This window comes from Hippopotamus amphibius, chromosome 13, assembly GCF_030028045.1.
Source record: "Hippopotamus amphibius kiboko isolate mHipAmp2 chromosome 13, mHipAmp2.hap2, whole genome shotgun sequence".
In the NCBI taxonomy this organism is placed as follows: domain Eukaryota; kingdom Metazoa; phylum Chordata; class Mammalia; order Artiodactyla; family Hippopotamidae; genus Hippopotamus; species Hippopotamus amphibius.
This window is the reverse complement of record NC_080198.1, coordinates 46907136-46927180: the sequence shown is the minus strand read 5'-3', so window position 1 is coordinate 46927180 and position 20045 is coordinate 46907136. Positions and strand designations below refer to the sequence as shown.

The following is a 20045-nucleotide window of genomic DNA, read 5'->3' as shown; positions in this document are numbered from 1 at the left end:
TTATAATATTGTGTTCATTTATAGTGTACAGCAAAGTGAATCAGCTATATGTATACATATATCCCCTCTTTTTTGGATTTCCTTCTCATTTAGGTCACCACAGAGAATTGAGTAGGGTTCCCTGTGCTATACAGTAGATTTTCATTAGTTGTCTATTTTATACGTGGTATCAATAGTGTACATGTGTCAATCCCAACCTCGCAGTTCATGCCACCCCCACCCCCGCTTCCCCCTGGAGATGGCTTTATTCTGATGTAAATCTGGATGGAGTAGAATGTTCTTCCCAGACGCTAGGAAATCCCATCATTTATTGTAAACTTTTGGAACTAAGAGAAAGTCAAGGAAAGGGAGGAAAAAGCTTTCTTTTTGTAACTATGCTTTCTAAACACTGTAGGTCTTGGAGGCGCCCTGAAAGCTCCTCCCCCACACTGCCTTTCCTTAGTTTATTTTCTTTAGAATGTTGACCTCTGCACATGTGTGTCCAGTTGCTCTTAATCTGATTGCTGAGCTGTTGCAGCCTGTGTGTAAGGCATTGTTTACTTCCATGAGTTTGCTGAATGATTTCCTCCAGAAATCATCCAGAATTTGGAGCTTACACACCAAGTCCACATTGGGGACTGGTTTGTTCTCGTTTGCCTTGAATCTCAAAATCAAGTGGGCTTCGGGGCAGTGGGATGACTGCACGTGCGTGGGTCCAGCAGTGTGCTGGGCTCCTCTGGTGTTTTGGGAACAGGAGGGACGTCCCGGGTGTGCTGTGACTCTGGGCCCCACCCAGGCCTGTAGCCTTCCTGTGGCCCGAGGGGTGGACGGCTGTGCGGAGCAGGTGGGTTTGCCGCAGCAGGGTGTGCTTGCCTTCTCTCCCCAGGGATCCGTTTCTCCCTACTTTGTCCAGCGCTACGGGTTTCCTCCAGGATGCAAAGTGGTGGCCTTCACTGGGGACAACCCCGGTGAGTACCTTGTGGGATTTCACCCTCCCAGGAGCCTGCCGTGGCCCTGGCTGGACGTTGGAGAATGCCAGCTGGCCTCTCGGGGAAGCCTGTCTGGGACGGGCCCTGCCTGCCTGGCCTCCTGGCCGCCTGCTGGCCTGAACGCTGACTCCTCGTACCTGCCCCACCTTGGCCCTGACTCTGCCCATGAGAGCCACCCAGGGCTGCTCCTCCAGGTGAAAACTGATCAGTGATTGAGGAAGACAGTCGTGCCCACCCTCCCCCTGCCTGACCTGCTTTTCTGTTCCAAGCTAAACATCTCAGTTCCCCCAGCCCTTCCTCTAAGACCCAGTTTGGAGTCTCCACCCCATCATTTGACCTATAGGGATGACTTCATCCAAGCCCCTTGTCTCCTCTTCCGCCATCTTTTCTCCCCTGTGGTTCCTGAGGCCCCCCTAGAGACCTGGAGGGGCCGTCAGGTCTCTAAAGAAAGGTCAGGTGGCCACACTGAGTACCACCAGCCTGCTGCCCCTCACCCCACCCCGCAGCCCTTTTTGTAATGAGCCACCAAGTCAGGGTTGCTGGATAGAGTACATACAAAGATAGGACACCCAGTTAAACTTGAATTCAGAGGAACAACAGATGATTTGGTAGTATAAGTGTGTCCCAGGCATTATTTGAATTTCAGATAACAAATGTTTTTTCAGTGTAAGTGTGTCCCAAATATTGTTTCTCTGAAATTGAAATGTGACTGAGTGTCCTATATTCTATCTGGCAACTCTGCCCCAAATCCCCATCCTAACCAGCCATTCCTGCTCGGGGAAGTGAATCTCAGGTACATATGAAAGGATTTGGACTGCTGCTCTGGTGGAGGCCGGTGTCTGACTTCAGCCCTTATCCCGATTTCCACACCCACGAGCCTCCCTGAACTTAACTCCTTCCTACTGGTTGTGCAGATGAGAACGTGGACAGCAAATATAAAACAAAAAGAGAGAGGCACACGTGTCTGGGAGTAGAGTTGTGCACCGAGAAATGGAGCTGAAGGTCTTGTTAAAATTCATTCATCATCATAATGATGACATCATATTCCATATTTCCTGCAGTATCTATGTGTACTTTGGGGACCAGGAAAGAACATTTAAGTCACCGTCACTACTGTCTCTGCCACCACGATGAGTAACACGCGTGGTGCTCCTAGGTCTGCTTTGGGCCTGTCTGCGTTGGAGCTGAGAGCATGGCGAGGATGTCCCTGCCACCCCTATAGTTGCATCAGTGTCCTGGGTAGGCTGCCTCCCTTCTGGGGTGGCGTCCACTCTGGCATCTGCAGGGAACCCCCAGGAGCCAGACGAGGGCCTCCCTGTCCCTGAGCAGATTCTGTGAGAACTTCATATGGAGCCCTGTTGTCAGGGCACAAACCCAAACTCAGAGCAAGTTTTGGAGAAGGGACCCTCGTGCTCCTGGTCTGAGGTGAGGTGAGACAGGCTGGGGGACAGGGACTAGATGCCTGCAGCAGCCAGGCGTGAAGCCTGTCGCTGTATCCCCTGGGCGCCTGATTTGAGAGGCCGCTCCAGCCTGCAGTGGGCATGTTTTGGTGCCCGGGCTCCTGGGGGATGCCAGGCCCCAGTTCCTGTCTGCCCTAAAAGTTGCAGGGCGTGGGGGGATCCAGTCTCCCTCAGAAAAGAACAGTTGATGCACAAATACCAGTTCAGGACAATTCTACGCTTTGTGGACCACGTTTGTTTTCCTTTCAAAATGAAAATAACTTTATCAAGTCTCAGAAAAAAAAATATATTCTTCCTTTTCTATATTGGTGTATAGTTGATTTACAGTGTTGTGTTGTGTTACTTTCAGGTGTCCAGCAAAGTGATTTAGATACATCTATTCTTTTTCAGATTGTTTTCCCTTATAAGTTATTACAGAGTGTTGAGTAGAGGTCCCTGTGCTCTACAGTAGGTCCTTGTTGATTATCTATTTTATATGTATTAGTGTGTATATGTTAATCCCAGCCTCCCAATATATCCCTCCCCCCCTCCTCCCACCTCTCCTCTTTGGTAACCATAAGTTTGTTTTCTAAGTCTGTGAGTCTGTTTAGAAAAATGTATATTCTTATGCCTACTCTATCAACTAGAAGAACGTCAGGGAGAATAACGGGCCTGCTTTTGAGCCGCTGAAGCCTGAGCTTCTGGGCGTGTTTGAAAGGGAAGGACAAAGAAGCAGCTTCCTAAGCCTTCCTTTTTTTTTTTTTTTTTTTAATTTTATTTATTTATTTATTCTTTTTTGGGGGATACACCAAGTTCAATCATCTGTTTTTATACACATATCCCCGTATTCCCTCCCTCCCTCGACCCCCACCCACCCTCCCCGCCCCCGTCCTCTAAGGCATCTTCCATCCTCGAGTTGAACTCCCTTTGTTATACAACAACTTCCCACTGACTATCTATTTTACAGTTGGTAGTATATATATGTCTGTGCTACTCTCTCGCTTCGTCTCAGCTTCCCCTTCACCCCCGGCCCCCCCCAAACCTCGAGTTCTCCAGTCTAAGCCTTCCTTTTGGCTTGTGGTTGCAGGCTGAATGTTGGAGATGCCAGGCAGGTAGCCCTCAACCGGTCCCTCCCTAAGTCTGACCTTCACTTTGCTGCTGCCTTAAATAATGCATTGGTCTTGTGCTTTTTTTTCTTACACACAAGGGATACCTCTTCCCTGCAGAAAAAAATTTTCAGTACTGACAAACCAAAGGAAGGATGTAAAAAAATCATCCATAATCCCTTAACCCAGAGATAACCACAGTTAAAATTTTGAGGGCTATCCTTCCAACCTTCTTTTTCTATGCCCATAAAGAAACAGTTTATTTTAACCAACAAAAGCAGTATTTTTGTACAACATCATCAGTGGTTGTTTCGGGTTCAACTGTTCTGGCCTTTACTTTGCCAGTCTCCCGCAGACGGAGGTGGGAGATGGAGGTGGGCGTGGCTTCTAGCGGTTAGGCAGTGCAAGCATTGTCTTGTCCCTTGTCCCTGTAGGATAAGCTCTCGGAGTTGGGACTCCTGAATCCAGGCTCTGACACACTCTGCTGATCGTACTTCAGTAGCAATGTTTGAGTACACCTGTTCCTTCCCGCATTTCTCCTTCATTCATTCATTCACTCGACATGTAGGCCTGCTGTTACCTGGCAGGCCTTCCTTCAGTTCCAAGCTGTATCAGTGAGCAAGGCAGGTACACATCACTGTCGTGGGACTTCCCTGGTGGTCCAGTGGTTAAGACTTTGCCTTCCACGGGTTCAATCCCTGGTTGAGGAGCTAAGATCCCACATGCCTCGCGGCCAAAAAACCAAAACATAAAAAAAAAACAGAAGCGATACTGTAACAAATTCAATAAAAGACTTAAAAAACCAAAAACAAACAAACAAAATCACCATCATGGGCCTCGCATAAAGGGGATGGCCAATATAACCTTGCCCCTTTCCATACCACTGAGGTGGGGGCAAGCCCCTCACTCTGGCCTCACCTTCGTCTGTCTGCATGTCTTGGTGTATGCTGGTGTCTTGACTTGGCCCCCTCGGTCCTCTGCACTCCTGGGAGCGCCTAACAGTGTCAGGGAGTTTGGACCCCTTTCGATGACGTTTCTGAGCCCAAATCAGAGGCCCTGATCACTGAGACGCCACCCTCTGGCCCTCGGGGCACCCTGTTCCTGCCTCTCCCTTAGCTTGTGGACTGGGGTGGGAGTTGGGGGAGGGTGACTGGTTTGCTTTGTGGCTCTCATGTGACTTCCAGCTAACCGCAGGTTCCCCTCCCGTTCTCAGCATCGCTGGCAGGCATGAGGCTGGAGGAAGGTGACATTGCGGTAAGGTGACCTCTCACTCCCACAGACGGGGTCAGCTTTCTGCCTCCGGGGACAAGGCTGCTGGGTGTCAGCAGCATCTTTGCTGTCTATCAGAGGGGCTTCCTGGGTCAAAAGGCAGCTGAGGGAGGGGATAGGGAGACCCAGGCCCCAGGACCTGCCATCGCTCCTCTCTTACAAGGTCAGTTGCCTTTGCTGAGCAGATAGGTCCCCTGCCTGCCTTGACAGTGGCCAGTCATTGGTGAGCACAGTGGCAGAAGGGTCAGACCTTGGGCCAGAGGGCTGTGAGCTCCGCAGGCGATAAAGACATAAGCCAGACCCTTCTGCTTCTAGTGGGAAACCAATCATCACCCAAACCATGAGTTAGAGATAGTTGTAGTAAGTTCTAGAAAATCAGCCCATAAGATCTATGGGAGCCTGAATCCAGGGAGCTGACTTTGGACTTTGGTGTGGGAGGGTCAGCAGAGGTTTCTCTGAGGAGGTGGCATTTAATGCAAGGTCTGCAGCCTGAGGAGTGACGTGATGGCGGTCAGGGCGGGTGGAGCTGGCAGGGGTAGAGCCGCCTCACCTCTGCCCATCTCTCTGCAGGTCAGTCTGGGCACCAGCGACACCCTATTTCTCTGGCTCCAGGAGCCCACACCCGCCCTGGAAGGCCACATCTTCTGCAACCCGGTTGACCGCCAGCACTACATGGCGCTCCTGTGGTAGGTGGGGGTGGGGGAGGAGGAGGTACGGGCGGGTCTGGCACCTTGTAGAGCCCCCCCAGGTTGTTCCACTGAGCAGGCTCTGGGGGTAGCTGAGACCCCAGGGACTCCCTGGGTCTTGCTGAGGGCACAGCTGGGTGGGGAAGCACCCAGGACCTGACGTCTCTCCCAAACCCAGATAAAAATCTCACCCCCAATACCTGTATGTGTGGCCTGGGGCAGATCCCATAGCATATCTGAGCCACACTTTGCTCATAAAATGGGGAGAATAAGAGGTTTACTTCATATTGTTGTTACGATATGTCTGGCACATGGTGGACCTTCAACCAGTGGTAGTAAGGACTTCCTGTTTCCTGACAGTTCTTATGGAAGGAGTCTGTTCTGTACCCTCCAAACAGGCATTTGGGGACCTGCTGGAAGCTACTGCGGGGGGCAGATTAACCTTTAAACTCCAAGAACCATTGGAAAATATGTAGGTCTAGTAAATCTGGCCAGCCCTGCCCCTTGTCCAGGTGGTACAAGGTGCTGAAACCACAGCTCCGGCTCTCCCTGGGGCTCCTTTGTGGCAACCTCCCCTGTAAACAGAGCCCACAACAAGTGCCTTTCCTGGTGACTCCAGGGACATGCACTGGGCCTGATACCTGAGGAGGAACCTGAGATCCCTGCTGTGCACTGGCTGGGGTTGTGGTCCAGCCTGACCTGCAGCCCCTCTACCTGGGACTCTTCACCAAAGCCCATGGGTCCAGCCAGCAAGCACCAGGTCCCTCCCTCAGGGTTGTGTGCACTTCTGCAGCTTTAAAAATGGCTCCCTCATGAGAGAGAAGATCCGCGATGAGTCTGCTTCCAGTTCCTGGAGCGAGTTCTCTAAGGCTCTGCAGTCCACAGAGATGGGAAACAGCGGAAACCTGGGTAGGCTGTTTGGGGATGCCTGGGCCTGTGAAGGGGCGGCAGCTGCTGGGGGCAGGGGCAGGGGCGGGAAGAAGCCAAGGGGAGCGCTGGCTGTCTGCTTCTGCTCCGTGAGCCTCAAGACTAGTGTGAGACCCCATGAGCTGAGTGAGATGGGGAGTGGCAGATCAGGCCAGAGCTGCATCTTCGGTGGCCCTCGAAGCCCCCGGTGACAGAACCAGAGGTGGCAGCCACAGTGCCTACTCTGCCCTGGTGCATGCCCACATGCAGCTTTCTGCCCCCCCCCAACAAGGTCCTTTTAGGGAAAGTGGCCAGCACTGGGGCAGGCCTCCTGAGCTGGGCAGCAGCCTCCTGGCCTGGGCTGCCAGGTGAGAGCAGGAAGAGCTGTCTCCACGAACAGCTAGCCTGGGCCTTTCCAGTTGCTTTCCATCCTGCTGGAGAGAAGGACCTGAGAGTATTCACAGGTCCCCAGGGGACAGGAGGGTCCCAGGGGACAGGGTTATAAGGTCATTTCACCTTGCTTTTTTCTAAGGCTATTGAGAAGCTGGTGTTTTGGTTTTGACCACTGACAGCTAATCTCTTCCTGGTCTTGTTTCAGGTTTTTATTTTGACGTAATGGAGATCACCCCGGAAATTATTGGGCGTCATAGGTTTAGTGCAGAAAACCATGAGGTATGTGTATTATTGGTATTGGAACTACATTGGCTCCATTTTTGACTATTTAACAAATGCCTATTAAATTATGCTAGTTTTAGGGGCCTCATTCGTTTACTCAGCCATTGATAAAACAAATACTCAAAAAATTTTTCTTTAAGTTGAAATGTTGATTTACAATATTGTGTTAGTTTTAGATGAACAGCAAAATGATTTGGTTTTTTTTTCAGATTATATTCCATCATAAATTATTACAAGATATTGAACGTAATTCCCTGTGCTACACTGTAAATCCTTGTTGCTTATCTATTTTATGTATAATAAGTAGTTTGTATCTAATCCCATGCTCCTCATTTGCTCCCCGCTTTGGTAGCTATTAGTTTGTTTCCTATGTCTGCGAGTCTGTTTCTGTTTTGTATATAGATTCATTTGTATTTTTAGATTCTTCATGTAAATGATGTTGTATGGTATTTGTCTTTCTCTGATTTACTTCACTAAGTATACCACTCTCTAGGTCCATTCATGTTGCTTCAAATGGCAACATTTCGTTCTTTTTTATGGCTAATATATCATTGTATCAGGACTTCCCTGGAGGTCCAGTGGTTCAGACTCCATGCTTCCAATGCAGGGTGCATGGGTTCGATCCCTGATCAGGGAATAAGGTCCCACATGCAATGCAGGAAAGATATTAAAATATATATATATATATATATTCCATTGTATATATACCATATCTTCTTAAGCCAGTCATCTGTTAATGGGCACTTCAGTTGTTTCCATGTCTTGGCTATTGTAAATAATGCTGCTATGAACATTGGGGTGCATGTATCTTTTCCAATTACACTTTTCATTTTTCCCTGATATATACCCAGGAGTGGGATTGCTGGATCATATGGTAGCTGTATTTTTAGTTTTTTAAGGACTCTCCATACTGTTCTTCATAGCGGCTGCACCAATTTACGTTCCCACCAACAGTGTAAGAGGGTTCCCTTTTCTCCACACCCTCTCTAGCATTGCTTATTTGCTGACTTTTTTATGATGGCCATTCTGACCAGTGTGAGGTGGTACCTCATTGTGGTTTTGGTTTGCATTTCTTCCAGTATTTTTAAAAAATTTTTTAAATCATTTCCATCTTTATTTTTATTTTTGGCTGCGTTGGGTCTGGGCTGCTGCATGTGGGCTTTCTCTAGTTGCAGCGAGCAGAGGCTACAGGAGCTACTCTTTATTGCGGTGCGTGTGTGTCTCATCGCAGTGGCTTCTCTTGTGGAGCACAGGCTCTAGGCACGTGGGCTTCAGTAGTTGTGGCATGCAGGCTCAGTAGTTGTGGCTCACATGCTGTAGAGCGCAGGCTCAGTAGTTGTGGCACACGGGCTTAGTTGCTCCACAGCATGTGGGATCTTCCTGGACCAGGGCTCGAACCCATGTCCCCTGCGTTGGCAGGTGGATTCTTAACCACTGTACCATCAGGGAAGTCCCTGCATTTCTTTAATAATTAGTGATGTTGAGCATCTTTTCATGTGTCTGTTTGCCATTTGTATGTCTTCTTTGGAAAAATGCCTGTTTAGGTCTTATACCCATTTTTTGATTCGGTGTTTGTTTTTTCAATATTGAGTTATATGAGCTGTTTCTATATTTTGGATATTAACTGCTTGTTGGTCTCATCATTTGTAAATATTTTCTCCCAGTCCATAGGTTGTATTTTCATTTAGTTGATGGCTTCCTGTGCTGTGCAAAAGCTTTTAAGTTTGATTATATCCCTTTTGTTTATTTTTGCTTTTATTTCTTTTGCCTTGGGAGAATGAGCTAAGAAAACATTGGTATGATTTATGTCAGAGAATATTTTGCCTGTGTTCTCTTCTAGGAGTTTTATGGTGTCATGTCTTATACTTAGGTCTGTAAGCCATTTTGAGTTTACTTTTGTGCATGATGTGAGGCAGTAATCTAACTTCATTGATTTACATGTGGCTATCTAACTTTCCCAATACCACTTGTCAAAGAGATTATCTTTTCTCCATTGTATATTCTTGCCCCATGCGTCATTGATTAATTGACTGTAGGTATGTGGGTTTATTTCTGGGCTCTCTATTCTGTTCCATTGATCTATATGTCTGTTTTTATGCCCATACCATGCTCTTTTGATTACTGTAGCTTTGTAGTATAGTCTTGAAGTCCGGACGGGTTATGCTTCCACCTTTCTTCTTCTTCCTCAGAGTTGCTTTGGTAGTTTTGGGTGTTTTGTGGTTCCATATAAATTTTAAATTTGTTCTAGTTCTGTGAAAAATGTCATGGGTATTTCGATAGGGGTTGCATTAAATCTGTAGATTGCTTTGGGTAGTATGGCCATTTTAACAATATTAATTCTTCCAATCCAGGAACATGGGATATCTTTCCATTTCTTTGAATCATCTTCAGTTTCCTTTAATAATGTTGTTGTTGTTGTTGTTTTTAACAAACAATAAACAGCATATATTTAGAGTGTACAATTTGGTATCCCAATCTCCCAATTCATTCCCCCCTCAACCCTCCCCGCTTTCCCCACTTGGTGTCCATATGTTTATTCTCCACATCTGTGTCTCTATTTCTGCCTTGCGTTTCCTCTTTCATAGTTGTTAGCATTTGCTTTATGTATTGAGGTGCTCCTATATTGGGTGCATATATATTTATAATTGTTATCTCCTCTTCTTGGATGGACCCCTTGATCTTTATGTAATGTCCTTTCTTGTCTCTTGTAACATTTTTATTTTAAAGTCTATTTTATCTGATATGAGTATTACTACTCCAGCTTTCTTTTGACTTCCTTTTGCATGGAATATCTTTTTCCATCCCCTCACTTTCCGTCTGCATGTGTCCCTAGGTCTGAAGTGGGTCTCCTGCAGACAGCATATATATGGGTCTTGTTTTTGTATCCATTCAGCCAGTCTGTGCCTTTTGGTTGTGCATTTAATCCATTTACATTCAAGGTAATTATCAATATGTATGTTCCTATTACCATTCTCTTAATTGTTTTGTTTTTGTAGGTCCTTTTGTTCTCTTATATTTTCTGCTTAAAGAAGTTTCTTTAGCATTTGTTGTAGGGCTGGTTTGGTGGTGCTGAATTCTCTTAGCTGTTGCTTGTCTGTAAAGCTTTTGATTTCTCCATCAAATCTGAATGAGATCCTTTCTGGGTAGAGTATTCTTGGTTGTAGCGTCTTCCCTTTCATCACTTTAAATATATCATGCCACTCCCTTCTGGCTTGCAGTTTCTGCTGAGGAATCAGCTGTTACCCTTATGGGAGTTCGCTTGTATGTTATTTGTCGTTTTTCCCTTGTTGCTTTTAATAACTTTTCTCTGTCTTTAATTTTCGTCAGCTTGACTACTATATGTCTTGGCATGTTTCTCCTTGGGTTTATCCTGCCTGGGACTCTCTGCGCTTCCTGGACTTGGGTAGCTATTTCCTTTCCCATGTTAGGGAAGTTTTCAACTATAATCTCTTCCAGTATTTTCTCGGGTCCTTTCTCTCTCTCTTCTCCTTCTGGGACCCCTATAATGCGAATGTTGGTGCGTTTAACATTGTCCCAGAGGTCTCTTAGGCTGTCTTCAGTTCTTTTCATTCTTTTTTCTTTATTCTTTTCCACATCAGTGATTATCACCATTCTTTCTTCCAGGTCACTTATTCGCCCTTCTGCCTCAGTGAATCTGCTATTGGTTCCTTCTAGTGTATTTTTCATTTCAGATATTGTGTTGCATATCTTTGTTTGTTTGCTCTTTAATTCTTCTAGGTCTTTGGTAAACTTTTTGATCTTTGCATCCAGTCTTTTTCAAAGTCCTGAATCATCTTCACTATCATTATTCTGAATTCTTTTTCTGGAAGGGTGCCTATCTCCTCTTCATTTAGTTGTTTTTCTGGGGTTTTATCCTGTCCCTTCATCTGGTACAAAGTCCTCTGCTTTTTCATTTTCTCTCTTTCTGTGGCTGTGGTTTTCAGTTCCACAAGACTAAATACTGCTGATACTGCTTGATTCTGCTGTCTGCCCTTTTGTGGAGGAAGCTGTCTAGGAGGCTCGTGGGTGCTTCCTGATGGGAGGGACTGATGGTGGGTAGGGCTGGGTGGGTGGAGCTCAGTAAGACTTTAATCCGATTTGGTGGGTGGAGCTCAGTGACACTTTAATCTGCTTGTCTGCCAATGGGTGGGGCTGTGTTCCCACCTTGTTAGTTGTTTGGCCTGAGGCTACCTAGCACTGGAGCTTACAGGCTCTTTGGTGGGGCTAATAGTGGACTCTGGGAGGGCTCACGCCAATGAGCACTTCCCAGAACCCCTGCCGCCAGTGTCCCTGTCTCCTCGGTGAGCCACAGCTGCCCCCCACCTCTGCAGGCAACCTTGCAACACCAGCGGGTAGGTCTGGTTCAGACTCCTATGGGGTCACTGCTCCTTCCCCCTGGGTCCTGGTGAGCACACTTTTTTGTGTGCCCCCCAAGAGTGGAGTCTCTGTTTCCCCCAGTCCTGTGGAGATCCTGCAATCAAATCCCGCTGTCTTTCAAAGTCTGATTCTCTGGGTATTCCTCCTCCCGTTGCTGGACTCCCAGGTTGGGAAGCCTGACGTGGTGCTCAGAGCCCTCACTTCACTGGGTGGACTTCTGCGGTATAATTGTTCTCCAGTTTGTGAGTCACCCACCCAGCATTTATGGGATTTGATTTTAACATGTTTGCACCCCTCCTACCATCTCATTGCAGCTTCTCCTTTGTCTCTGGATGTGGGGTGTCTTTTTTGGTGAGTTCCAGTGTCTTTCTGTCGATGATAGTTCAGCAGTTAGTTGTAATTCTGGTGCTCTTGCAAGAGGGAGTCTAATAATGTTTTATAGTTTTTGACATATAGGTCTTTCAGCTCCTTGGTTATATTTATTCCTAGGTTGTATTTTTTATGCAGTTTTAAATGGGATTGTTTATTTTCTTTCTTTTTTAAAAATTTTTTATTTATTTATTTTATTTGTTTTTGGCTGCATTGGGTCTTTGTCGCTACATGGGGGCTTTATCTTGTTGCAGTGAGCGGGGGCTGCTCTTTATTGTGGTGCCTGGGCTTCTCATTGCAGTGGCTTCTGTTGTTGTGGAGCACAGGCCCTAGGCATGTGGGCTTCAGTAGTTGTGGCTCACAGGCTTTAGAGTGTAGGTTCAGTAGTTGGGATGCACAGGCTTAGTTGCTCTGTGGCATGTGGGATCTTCCTAGACCAGGGATCGAACCTGTGTGCCCTGAATTGCCAGGTAGATGCTTAACCACAGTGCCCCCAGGGAAGTCCTACTTTCTCTTTCTGGTATTTCATTATTAGTGTAAGAGATTTCTGTTTATTAATCTTGTATCCTGGGACTTCCTGGTGGTCCAGCGGCTAAGACTTCATGTTCCCAATGTAGGAGGCCCGAATTTGATCCCTGGTCAGGGAACTAGATCCCACATGCTTCAACTAAGAGCTTGCATGCCACAACTAAAGGATCCCACATGGTGCAACTAAAGATCTTGCACGCAGCAATGAAGATCCCACATGCCACAACTAAAACCCAGTGCAGCCAAAAAAAAAAAAAAACCTTGTATCCTGCTACCTTGCTGAATTCATTCATTAGTTCTAATAGTTTTTATGTGGAGACTTTAGGGTTCTTTATATAAAGTATCATGTTATCTGCAAATAGTGACAGTTTTACCTCTTCCCTTCCAGTTTCATTTCCCTTTCTTGTCCGATTGCTGTGGCTAGGACTTCCAATACTGTGTTGAACAGAAGTAGTGAGAGTGGGCTTCCTTGTCTTATTCCTGAATTTAGTGGGAAAGCTTTCAGCTTTTCACCGTTGAGTATTACGTTGACTGTGGGTTTGTCATAATACAACAATAGTTTTGATGTGCTAGGATGTACTGTAGATGCCGGGGCCTCAGCAAGATACAAGACAGATGCCATAGTTTCTCACAAAGAGGAGTGTGGAACACCTGAGGGTTCTCCCACTGATTGTCATGGAGCATCGTGGAGCCTGTTTCCTTGACGAGCCTTATCCTGCACCTCCCATCTCCAGATCATGAGTTTCCTCCTGATTGAAAGAGCCTCTGGCACAGGAGGCACTAACATTTGCTGACGATTATTGAGCACAGTTTAGTTCCAGCCACTATGTGTGTGGGTTTCTTTATCTTCCTCATTTACCTCTCAAAGCAACTCTGTAAATTAGGTATTTTCATCCCCTTTACAGATGAAGAAGTTGAATAACGCACCCAAGGCACCAGGGCCGAGGTGGTGGAGGGGGTCAAGCCCAGTCCTCTCTGGCCCTGAAGCCGCTGTTTCATTTGCAGTCCACCACACGGGCTTTCCCGGGAGGGATTTGGTTGACCCTTGCTGCTTGGAATTGACTTTTCTGTGAGATGGTTACCAGAGTCATCACCACGTTTTGGAATTGGGCCTGAGAGACATCTCTGACCCTGAAAGGTGTCTGGGGAGTTCCAGTAAGTCACTCTGTGTAGTAACTGTGACGGAGCTGGTGTTGGGTTCTGTGCCGGTGATGGCATTACATACTGGATTGTAGGTGGAAAGCTTTGTCTGAAGTATAGGGAGTTCATCTTGGTCTTCTGGTGTGGGTCAGTTTGGTTTCTGTTGTTCGTAGAAAGAAGACATGCCTGTTCTCTTTTGTGTGAATCTGTCTGGGTTTATCAAGAAGGTAGTTTTCTTCGTTCATTTCTTTGATCAACATATATTTATGATTGGTGCAAACAAGACAAACAGGGTCCCTGCCCCACGGAGCCCAGTGTCTAGGAGCATGTAAACAGGTGAACGCACACACACCTGATTACAGTGCGTGATGTGGCTCAGACGGGAAGGAACAAAGCGCCGTAGGGGAAAGCAGGGCATGTGCCAGGGACTTGCCTCGCGTGGGGTGACCCGGTGGGCCTCCCTGGGGAGGTGGCCTTTAGGTGCAGACTTGAGGAATGAGAGAGATCCCACATGGGAAGCTTGGGCAGAGTCCTGGCAGAGGGAGCAGTTTAGGAACTGAAAGTAGGTGCGTTGGGTTGGAGCAGTTCCTGGGGGAGGGAGTGATGGCGTCAGTCACTGGTCTCAGGGGCTGGGGAGCGGGGCGAGGTGGGAGCTGGCCCTTAGCTGGAAGAGCAGAGGGGGGTTCCCAGCACAAGCTCTTGGCTCTCCCTTCGTGAGCATCAGCTGCATAGACCAGGCTCTGTCGTCTGCCTTATAACATCCCTGAAACGTCGGTGCCCCCGTTGCCTCAGTTCTGTTAAGAAAGACGATGAGGCGCAACAGGATTTACATTAACTTACTGGAGATCGTAGAGCTGAATGGCAGCGGCAGAACTGGAACCCTCGGCAGTGATACACGCACGAGGCTGTGGGCACCCGTGTGTGCGTGTGAGTGTGTGACAGGCCAAGTTAGCGGTTCAAGAGCACAAGTGTGGATGAGCTCCAGCGGAGGCCTGAGTTATGAGATCCGAATCTGGGCTATTGTTAAAAAGACCCCCTCCCCCACACACACACACGCGCGCGCACACACACGTGCACACACACACACACAGAGTGAGTGGACAATGAGAGTTCTTCACTCTGCCCACTTTCTCCTGGAATCAGGTCTCAGCATTCCCCTGGGATGTGGAGATTCGAGCACTGATCGAGGGACAGTTCATGGCCAAGAAGATTCATGCCGAGGGCCTGGGCTATCGAGTCAGTAAGTGAGCTGCTGGCGGGCTGTGCTCTGGGGTGGGGGCTAAGGGTTCGGCTCATACCCTGAGGTGTTTGAGACTCTTCCTGGCCTTCAGGCCAGGCCTAGTGCACACTGTCTGTTAAGGCTTTACTAGAAGGGGCCTTGTTCATACAGGAGGGAGGTGGAGACTGGCCCCTGGCGGTGGGGTGAGAAAGCGATGGACGCGTACTGTGCGCGGGTATACACTAGGAGGCAGGTTGTTCCTGCATCTCTGCTCCATACCGAGGAGCCTCATCTCCTGGTCAGGAACTGTAGGACTTGGGAGATCTTTCTGTAACCCTCAGCTTCAACCCGCAGACTAAATATCCTAAGCTCTGGATCCCGAGGACACGGACAACGCAGGTGGGAAAGCTCTGGGCTGGGGCCATCCCGGAACCGTCACCTCTTAGCCTGGGTTGGCCCCATCTGCCTGCGGGGCACAGCTCTGGGCATTTCAGCTTGAACAGGGAAGAGAGGGTATTTAGAACCACTGTCAGAACTGAGAGGCCTGGAATGAAGAGCGCAGAACCAGGGCAGGGGGAGGCCCAGGGAGGAGGAAGGGACTTCGAAGAACTCGAGCTGTGGAGTGTGGGCAGCTTTCGGGGGCCAGCGAGTTCCCCTTACAGGACGGCGCTGCGGTAAGAATGAACCAGCCAAGCCACACAGCAGGATGGGTGAACCTCGCAAAGGAACCTGCTGAGCCACAGATGCCCCGCCCAAGAGTACGCGTGGTGGAGTCCATGGACATCACCTTCAAAAGCAGACAGATCTATCTGCTGTTGTTAGAAGTCTGGATAATTAGTAGTTACCTTCCGGGGGGCCTGGAGGGCCTCTGGGTGCCGGAGAGGCTCTGTTGCCTAGGTTACACAGGGCTCCTTCACTGTGAAAACGTGTCAGGCGGTCAGCTTATGGCATGTATGTACGTTTTGTTAGGATGTATGTTATAGTTCAACAACATTTTTAAATAGAATGAACTTTATAAACAGCGCCACTCCTCCCTATCCTCCCACCCAGAGTATAAAAAGAAATTCCGCAAAGGTCTCCAAAGGCTTCCAAGCCCCCAGAGAAGTGAGCCCCAGTGAGCAGGGCAGGGGTGGTGCTGAGGTGGGTGTGAATGACTGGCAGGAAAGGTTCTCCAGTCACCCAGGGGGGCACTTTGCAGGGCTGGGAGGCTGTCTCCACTGGGCCAGTGTGTGGGGAGAGCCCTCCTGGGCTCCTGGGGCAGGTGTGATCCTAGCCTCTGAAGCGATTCTTGTGCAAAACAGCTTAAGGTTACTTATCCTCTTAGCAAGCTTAAGGGCCCAATCAAACCTGTCCTGCCAGCTTTGCTGGGTTCCTCTCAAGCAAGATCACATGAATGAACGAGCTTGAACCCAAAGAGGGCAAAAGGGCTGCACAAACAGTAGGCATCATGGCCATGGCGGCTGTGTGGCTTGGGGGAATCTCCGGATCTTAGTTCCCTGACCAGGAATTGAACCCGGGCCCTGGCAGTGAAAGTTCAGAGTCCTAACCACTGGACTGCCAGGGAAGTCCCTTGAGTTTCATTCTTGAACTATCATAATCTCGTTTTAATAACATCTAAGAAGAATAAAAAGACATTTGAAGTAAGACTAGTAATCATGATAGTAATAGCTGCCAGCATTTATTGAGTGCCTACTGTGTGGCTAGCCTGGTTCCTGAGCACATTATCTTTATATCAGTAGTGTCTCTGGGGTGAGTATTACTCCTGCTTCACAAAGTAGGAAACCGGGACTCAGAGTGTTAGATCACTTGTTTGAGGCTGGCAGAGCTTCTGAACCAAGACAGTCTAGTTCCAGGCTCTGGGTTCTTATCCACTGGGTTACATCTGCTTTCTTTAAGGAGTGATTACTGTCTTGATGTTCAGACGCCATGAGACATGCACTCAGCTGGGTGGGCCTAAAGGCATGGTCCCTTTTCAGCCTATGTTTCCATGTATATTTCATTTTGTTTAGGTTGACTTATAAGAGCAGTAAAGCCTGATAATAGCAAGTTTGGAAAATAAAGGAAAGAAAACTACCTATAATCCCATCCTCTCTCCCCAACTACTCCTGCCATCTGGGACCATTTTCTTGATGAGCTTATTTTTTATGAAGCCAGAGTCCTATTCCCTTTGTACCTACAAGGAGTACATACAAGCCCAAAAGTGTGTCAAAGCCTTCATGGTGCTGACAACACGCCCAGCTGACTTCCTGCAGTCGTGAATGGAGCATGTTTTGATTTCCAACATGAAATCACACTGGAACCTCTTCCCATAGCCTGGATTGTTTCCTTAGCTGGCTGACATTCCTTCCCCTCTTCCCAGCCCAGGCACTCTCTCTCTCTCTCTTTTTTTTTCTTCAGATCTTTATTGGAGTATAATTGCTTTACACCGTTATGCCAGTTTCTGCTGTACAACAAGATGAATCAGCTGTATTCATACATATATCCCTGTATCCCCTCCCTCTTGAGCCTCCCTCCCACTCTCCCTATTCCACCCCTCTAGGTCATCACTAATCTTTGAGTTGATCTCCCTGTGTTATGCAGGGGATCAGCTTCGAGTTGATCTCTGTGTTAGCAGGTTCCCACTAGCCATCTATTTTATATTTGGTAGTATATGTATGTCAGTGCCACTCTCTCACTTTGTCCCAGCTTCCCCTCCCCCCCCACCCTATGTCCTCAAGTCCATTCTCTACATCTGCGTCTTTATTTTTGCCCTGCCACTGGTTCATTAGTACCGGTTTTTTTTAGATTCCATATATATGCATTAGCATACAGTATTTATTTTTCTCTTTCTGACTTACTTCACTCTGTATGACAGATTCTAGGTCCATCCACCTTACTACACATAACTCAATTTCATTCCTTTTTATGGCTGAGTAATATTCCATTGTATATATGTGTCATATCTTCTTTATGCATTCATCTGTTAGTGGGCAGTTAGGTTGCTTCCATGACCTGGCTATTGTAAGTAGTGCTGCAAAGAACACTGCATGTTTCTTTTTGCATTATGGTTTTCTCAGGGTATATATGCCCAGTAGTGGGATTGCTGGGTCATATGGTAGTTCTATTTTTAGTTTTTTAAGGAACCTCCATACTGTTCTCCATAGTGGCTGTACCAATTTACATTCCCACCAACAGTGTAGGAGGGTTCCCTTTTCTCCACACCCTCTCCAGCATTTACTGTTTGTAGATTTTTTGATGATGCCCATTCTGACCGTGTGAGGTGATGTCTCATTGTGGTTTTGATTTGTATTTCTCTAATGATTAGTGATGTGGAGCATCTTTTCATGCCAGGCACTCTCTTAATGGCCAGGGGTGAAGATGGGGGAGGCTGAGAGGTGGCAGCAGGGGCTTATAACATTTATTTGTTTTTAAATACCTGCATAATGAATGCCTCTTGATTGTAAAAGAGTTCTGTGACCCGGGAATATAGGGATCTAAGCACTGTGAGATTACAGAGCTCTCTCGCTGTTTTCCTGCACTGCTCCCAGCTTCCTTGTCACCTTTTACACAGTCGGTGGGGGAGAGGTGGGGTGAGGAGGACTAGCTCCTTTGGGATGCCTCCCCCACACCAACACCACCTAATGCTTGGCCAGTTTTTCTGTCCTGGCAAAGTGTATGTGCCTCTGGAGGGTCACTACGCCACCTATCTTGTACTGCAGGTACAGCAAGTTAGTGCTTAAGGGCTCATCTCATTCTAGAATTTAATTTATCTACACTTCCTTGCATTTACAACTTTTTGTTGTTGTTGTTGTTGTTGTTGGCCACGAGGCATGCGGGATCTTAGCTCCCAGGCCAGGGATCAAACCTGTGCCCCCTGCAGTGAAAGTTGGGTGTCCTAACCACTGGACTGCCAGGGAAGTCCCTGCATTTACAACTTTTTGACAGCATTAAATAAAAATATGTTTTTGTTTGTTTATTCAGGATTCTCTCATTGTTACAGCACAAGGGATGTTCTTTCTTGACCATTTCCATTTTAACTTGAAGTGGAACTATATGTCTTTTACTAGATTGTGGTTTATTATTTTTTATTGTGAAAAATGTCATGCATACTATAGAATATATGCTCCACACAGCTAATTGTAAAAACACTAATAAATCAGACACCTGTTCACTGAGCACTCTGGTTAAGTAATAGGACATTGCTAGAACCTTAGAACTGTCCTGTGTACCCTCTTTAGTTGCAGCTCCAAGAGGTGAGTGAGGAAGCAGCCTCACGAGTAAATTTCATGTGACAAGCGTATGTGGACAGAGCCAGCTTTAGATCTCCCCCCAAGTCCTGTGTGACAAGTAAGAGGCATTGGCCCGACACTCGGCGTTTATGGCAGAAGAACTCTGGAAAACAGCCTTTTCTGCCTTGGGAGAGCTGTCACAGCCATTTCTTGTTTTTTGTTTTCTTTTTCCTTACAGTGCCTAAGACAAAGATTTTGGCCACTGGAGGAGCATCTCACAACAGAGACATCCTACAGGTGAGTGCTGGTAGCAAGCCTTGTGCTAGGGCCTCTTCCGCGTCTAATACTTCTAAGAGCCAGGCACTGAACAGTGACACTGCCTCTGTTCCCGCTCCTGCAGGGATGGGGAGCTTGCAGGTCATTGTCTCCCAGGAAGCCAGCTGTTTACAGCTCACATGGCAAGCAGGTTCTATCTTACAGTCAAGTGAAATCCACTGCCTTGGACAACTCCACTCTCTAATACCAGCACTGGCCTCTGGAGTCACACAGAAAGGGCCTGTCCTTCATGGCAAACCTTCTGACATCCTATGCCAGTGTTCCTGTCTTCCTCAAGCTTTCCCTCTTCCAATTTAAGCATCTCTGATTTTCCCAACCACTCATCTTGTAATACAGTTGCCAGACTTTGTCACTGTCTTTCTGGTCCTTCATTATGCTAGACATATATGACCCAAAGTGGTATCAACTGCAGATATCTGACGATCAGGCTGTCAAATCATGGGGCTGTTAGTGTCTTATTGGGACACTGAGCATTTTTAGGTATAGCCTGAGGCTGCCTTAGGTGTTTGAGTAACTGAATCAACTGTTGACTTGTACAATAGTATACCTGCCTTAGGTAAGATTTTCTAGAAGCAGAGCCTGAAATGGGAATTTTTCTGTAAGTGATTTGTTGAGAGAGTGCTCCCAGGAGGAAGAGGGTAAGGGATCCAGGTAGGGCAGGGGAAGAAGGATAAGCAAGGATGTGGTTTTGGCTGGCGTCAGTTTCAGCTGTATTCCATGCGGAGATATGGTACACGAATCTATGCCTCAGACTTGCTTCCACCCTGGGGTAAGGGGGCCAACTGGTCATCATAGGAAGAGGTACGAATAACCTCCTGT

At 47.4% G+C, this 20045-nt stretch overlaps 1 protein-coding gene across 9 annotated transcripts in view; it reads left to right on the top strand.

Moving 5' to 3' along the window:
- The window catches only part of XYLB (xylulokinase), a 48482-nt gene that overhangs the window by 16763 nt on the left and 11674 nt on the right, over positions 1 to 20045 (top strand). For 4 of the 9 annotated variants that reach the window (XR_009048780.1, XM_057705708.1, XM_057705707.1 and 1 more), the window contains exons 10-16: positions 866 to 947; positions 4727 to 4767; positions 5353 to 5468; positions 6262 to 6377; positions 6973 to 7046; positions 14607 to 14703; positions 19129 to 19187. Coding sequence is in view for 7 of the 9 variants with exons in the window: in XM_057705708.1 (XP_057561691.1) it covers positions 866 to 947; positions 4727 to 4767; positions 5353 to 5468; positions 6262 to 6377; positions 6973 to 7046; positions 14607 to 14703; positions 19129 to 19187 (585 nt within the window). In the remaining 2 variants the exon portion in view is untranslated. Of the gene's footprint in view, positions 1 to 865; positions 948 to 4726; positions 4768 to 5352; positions 5469 to 6261; positions 6378 to 6972; positions 7047 to 13228; positions 13479 to 14606; positions 14704 to 19128; positions 19188 to 20045 lie in introns of those variants that run through there. The other 5 variants (XM_057705712.1, XM_057705711.1, XM_057705713.1 and 2 more) reach the window with 3 other exon arrangements.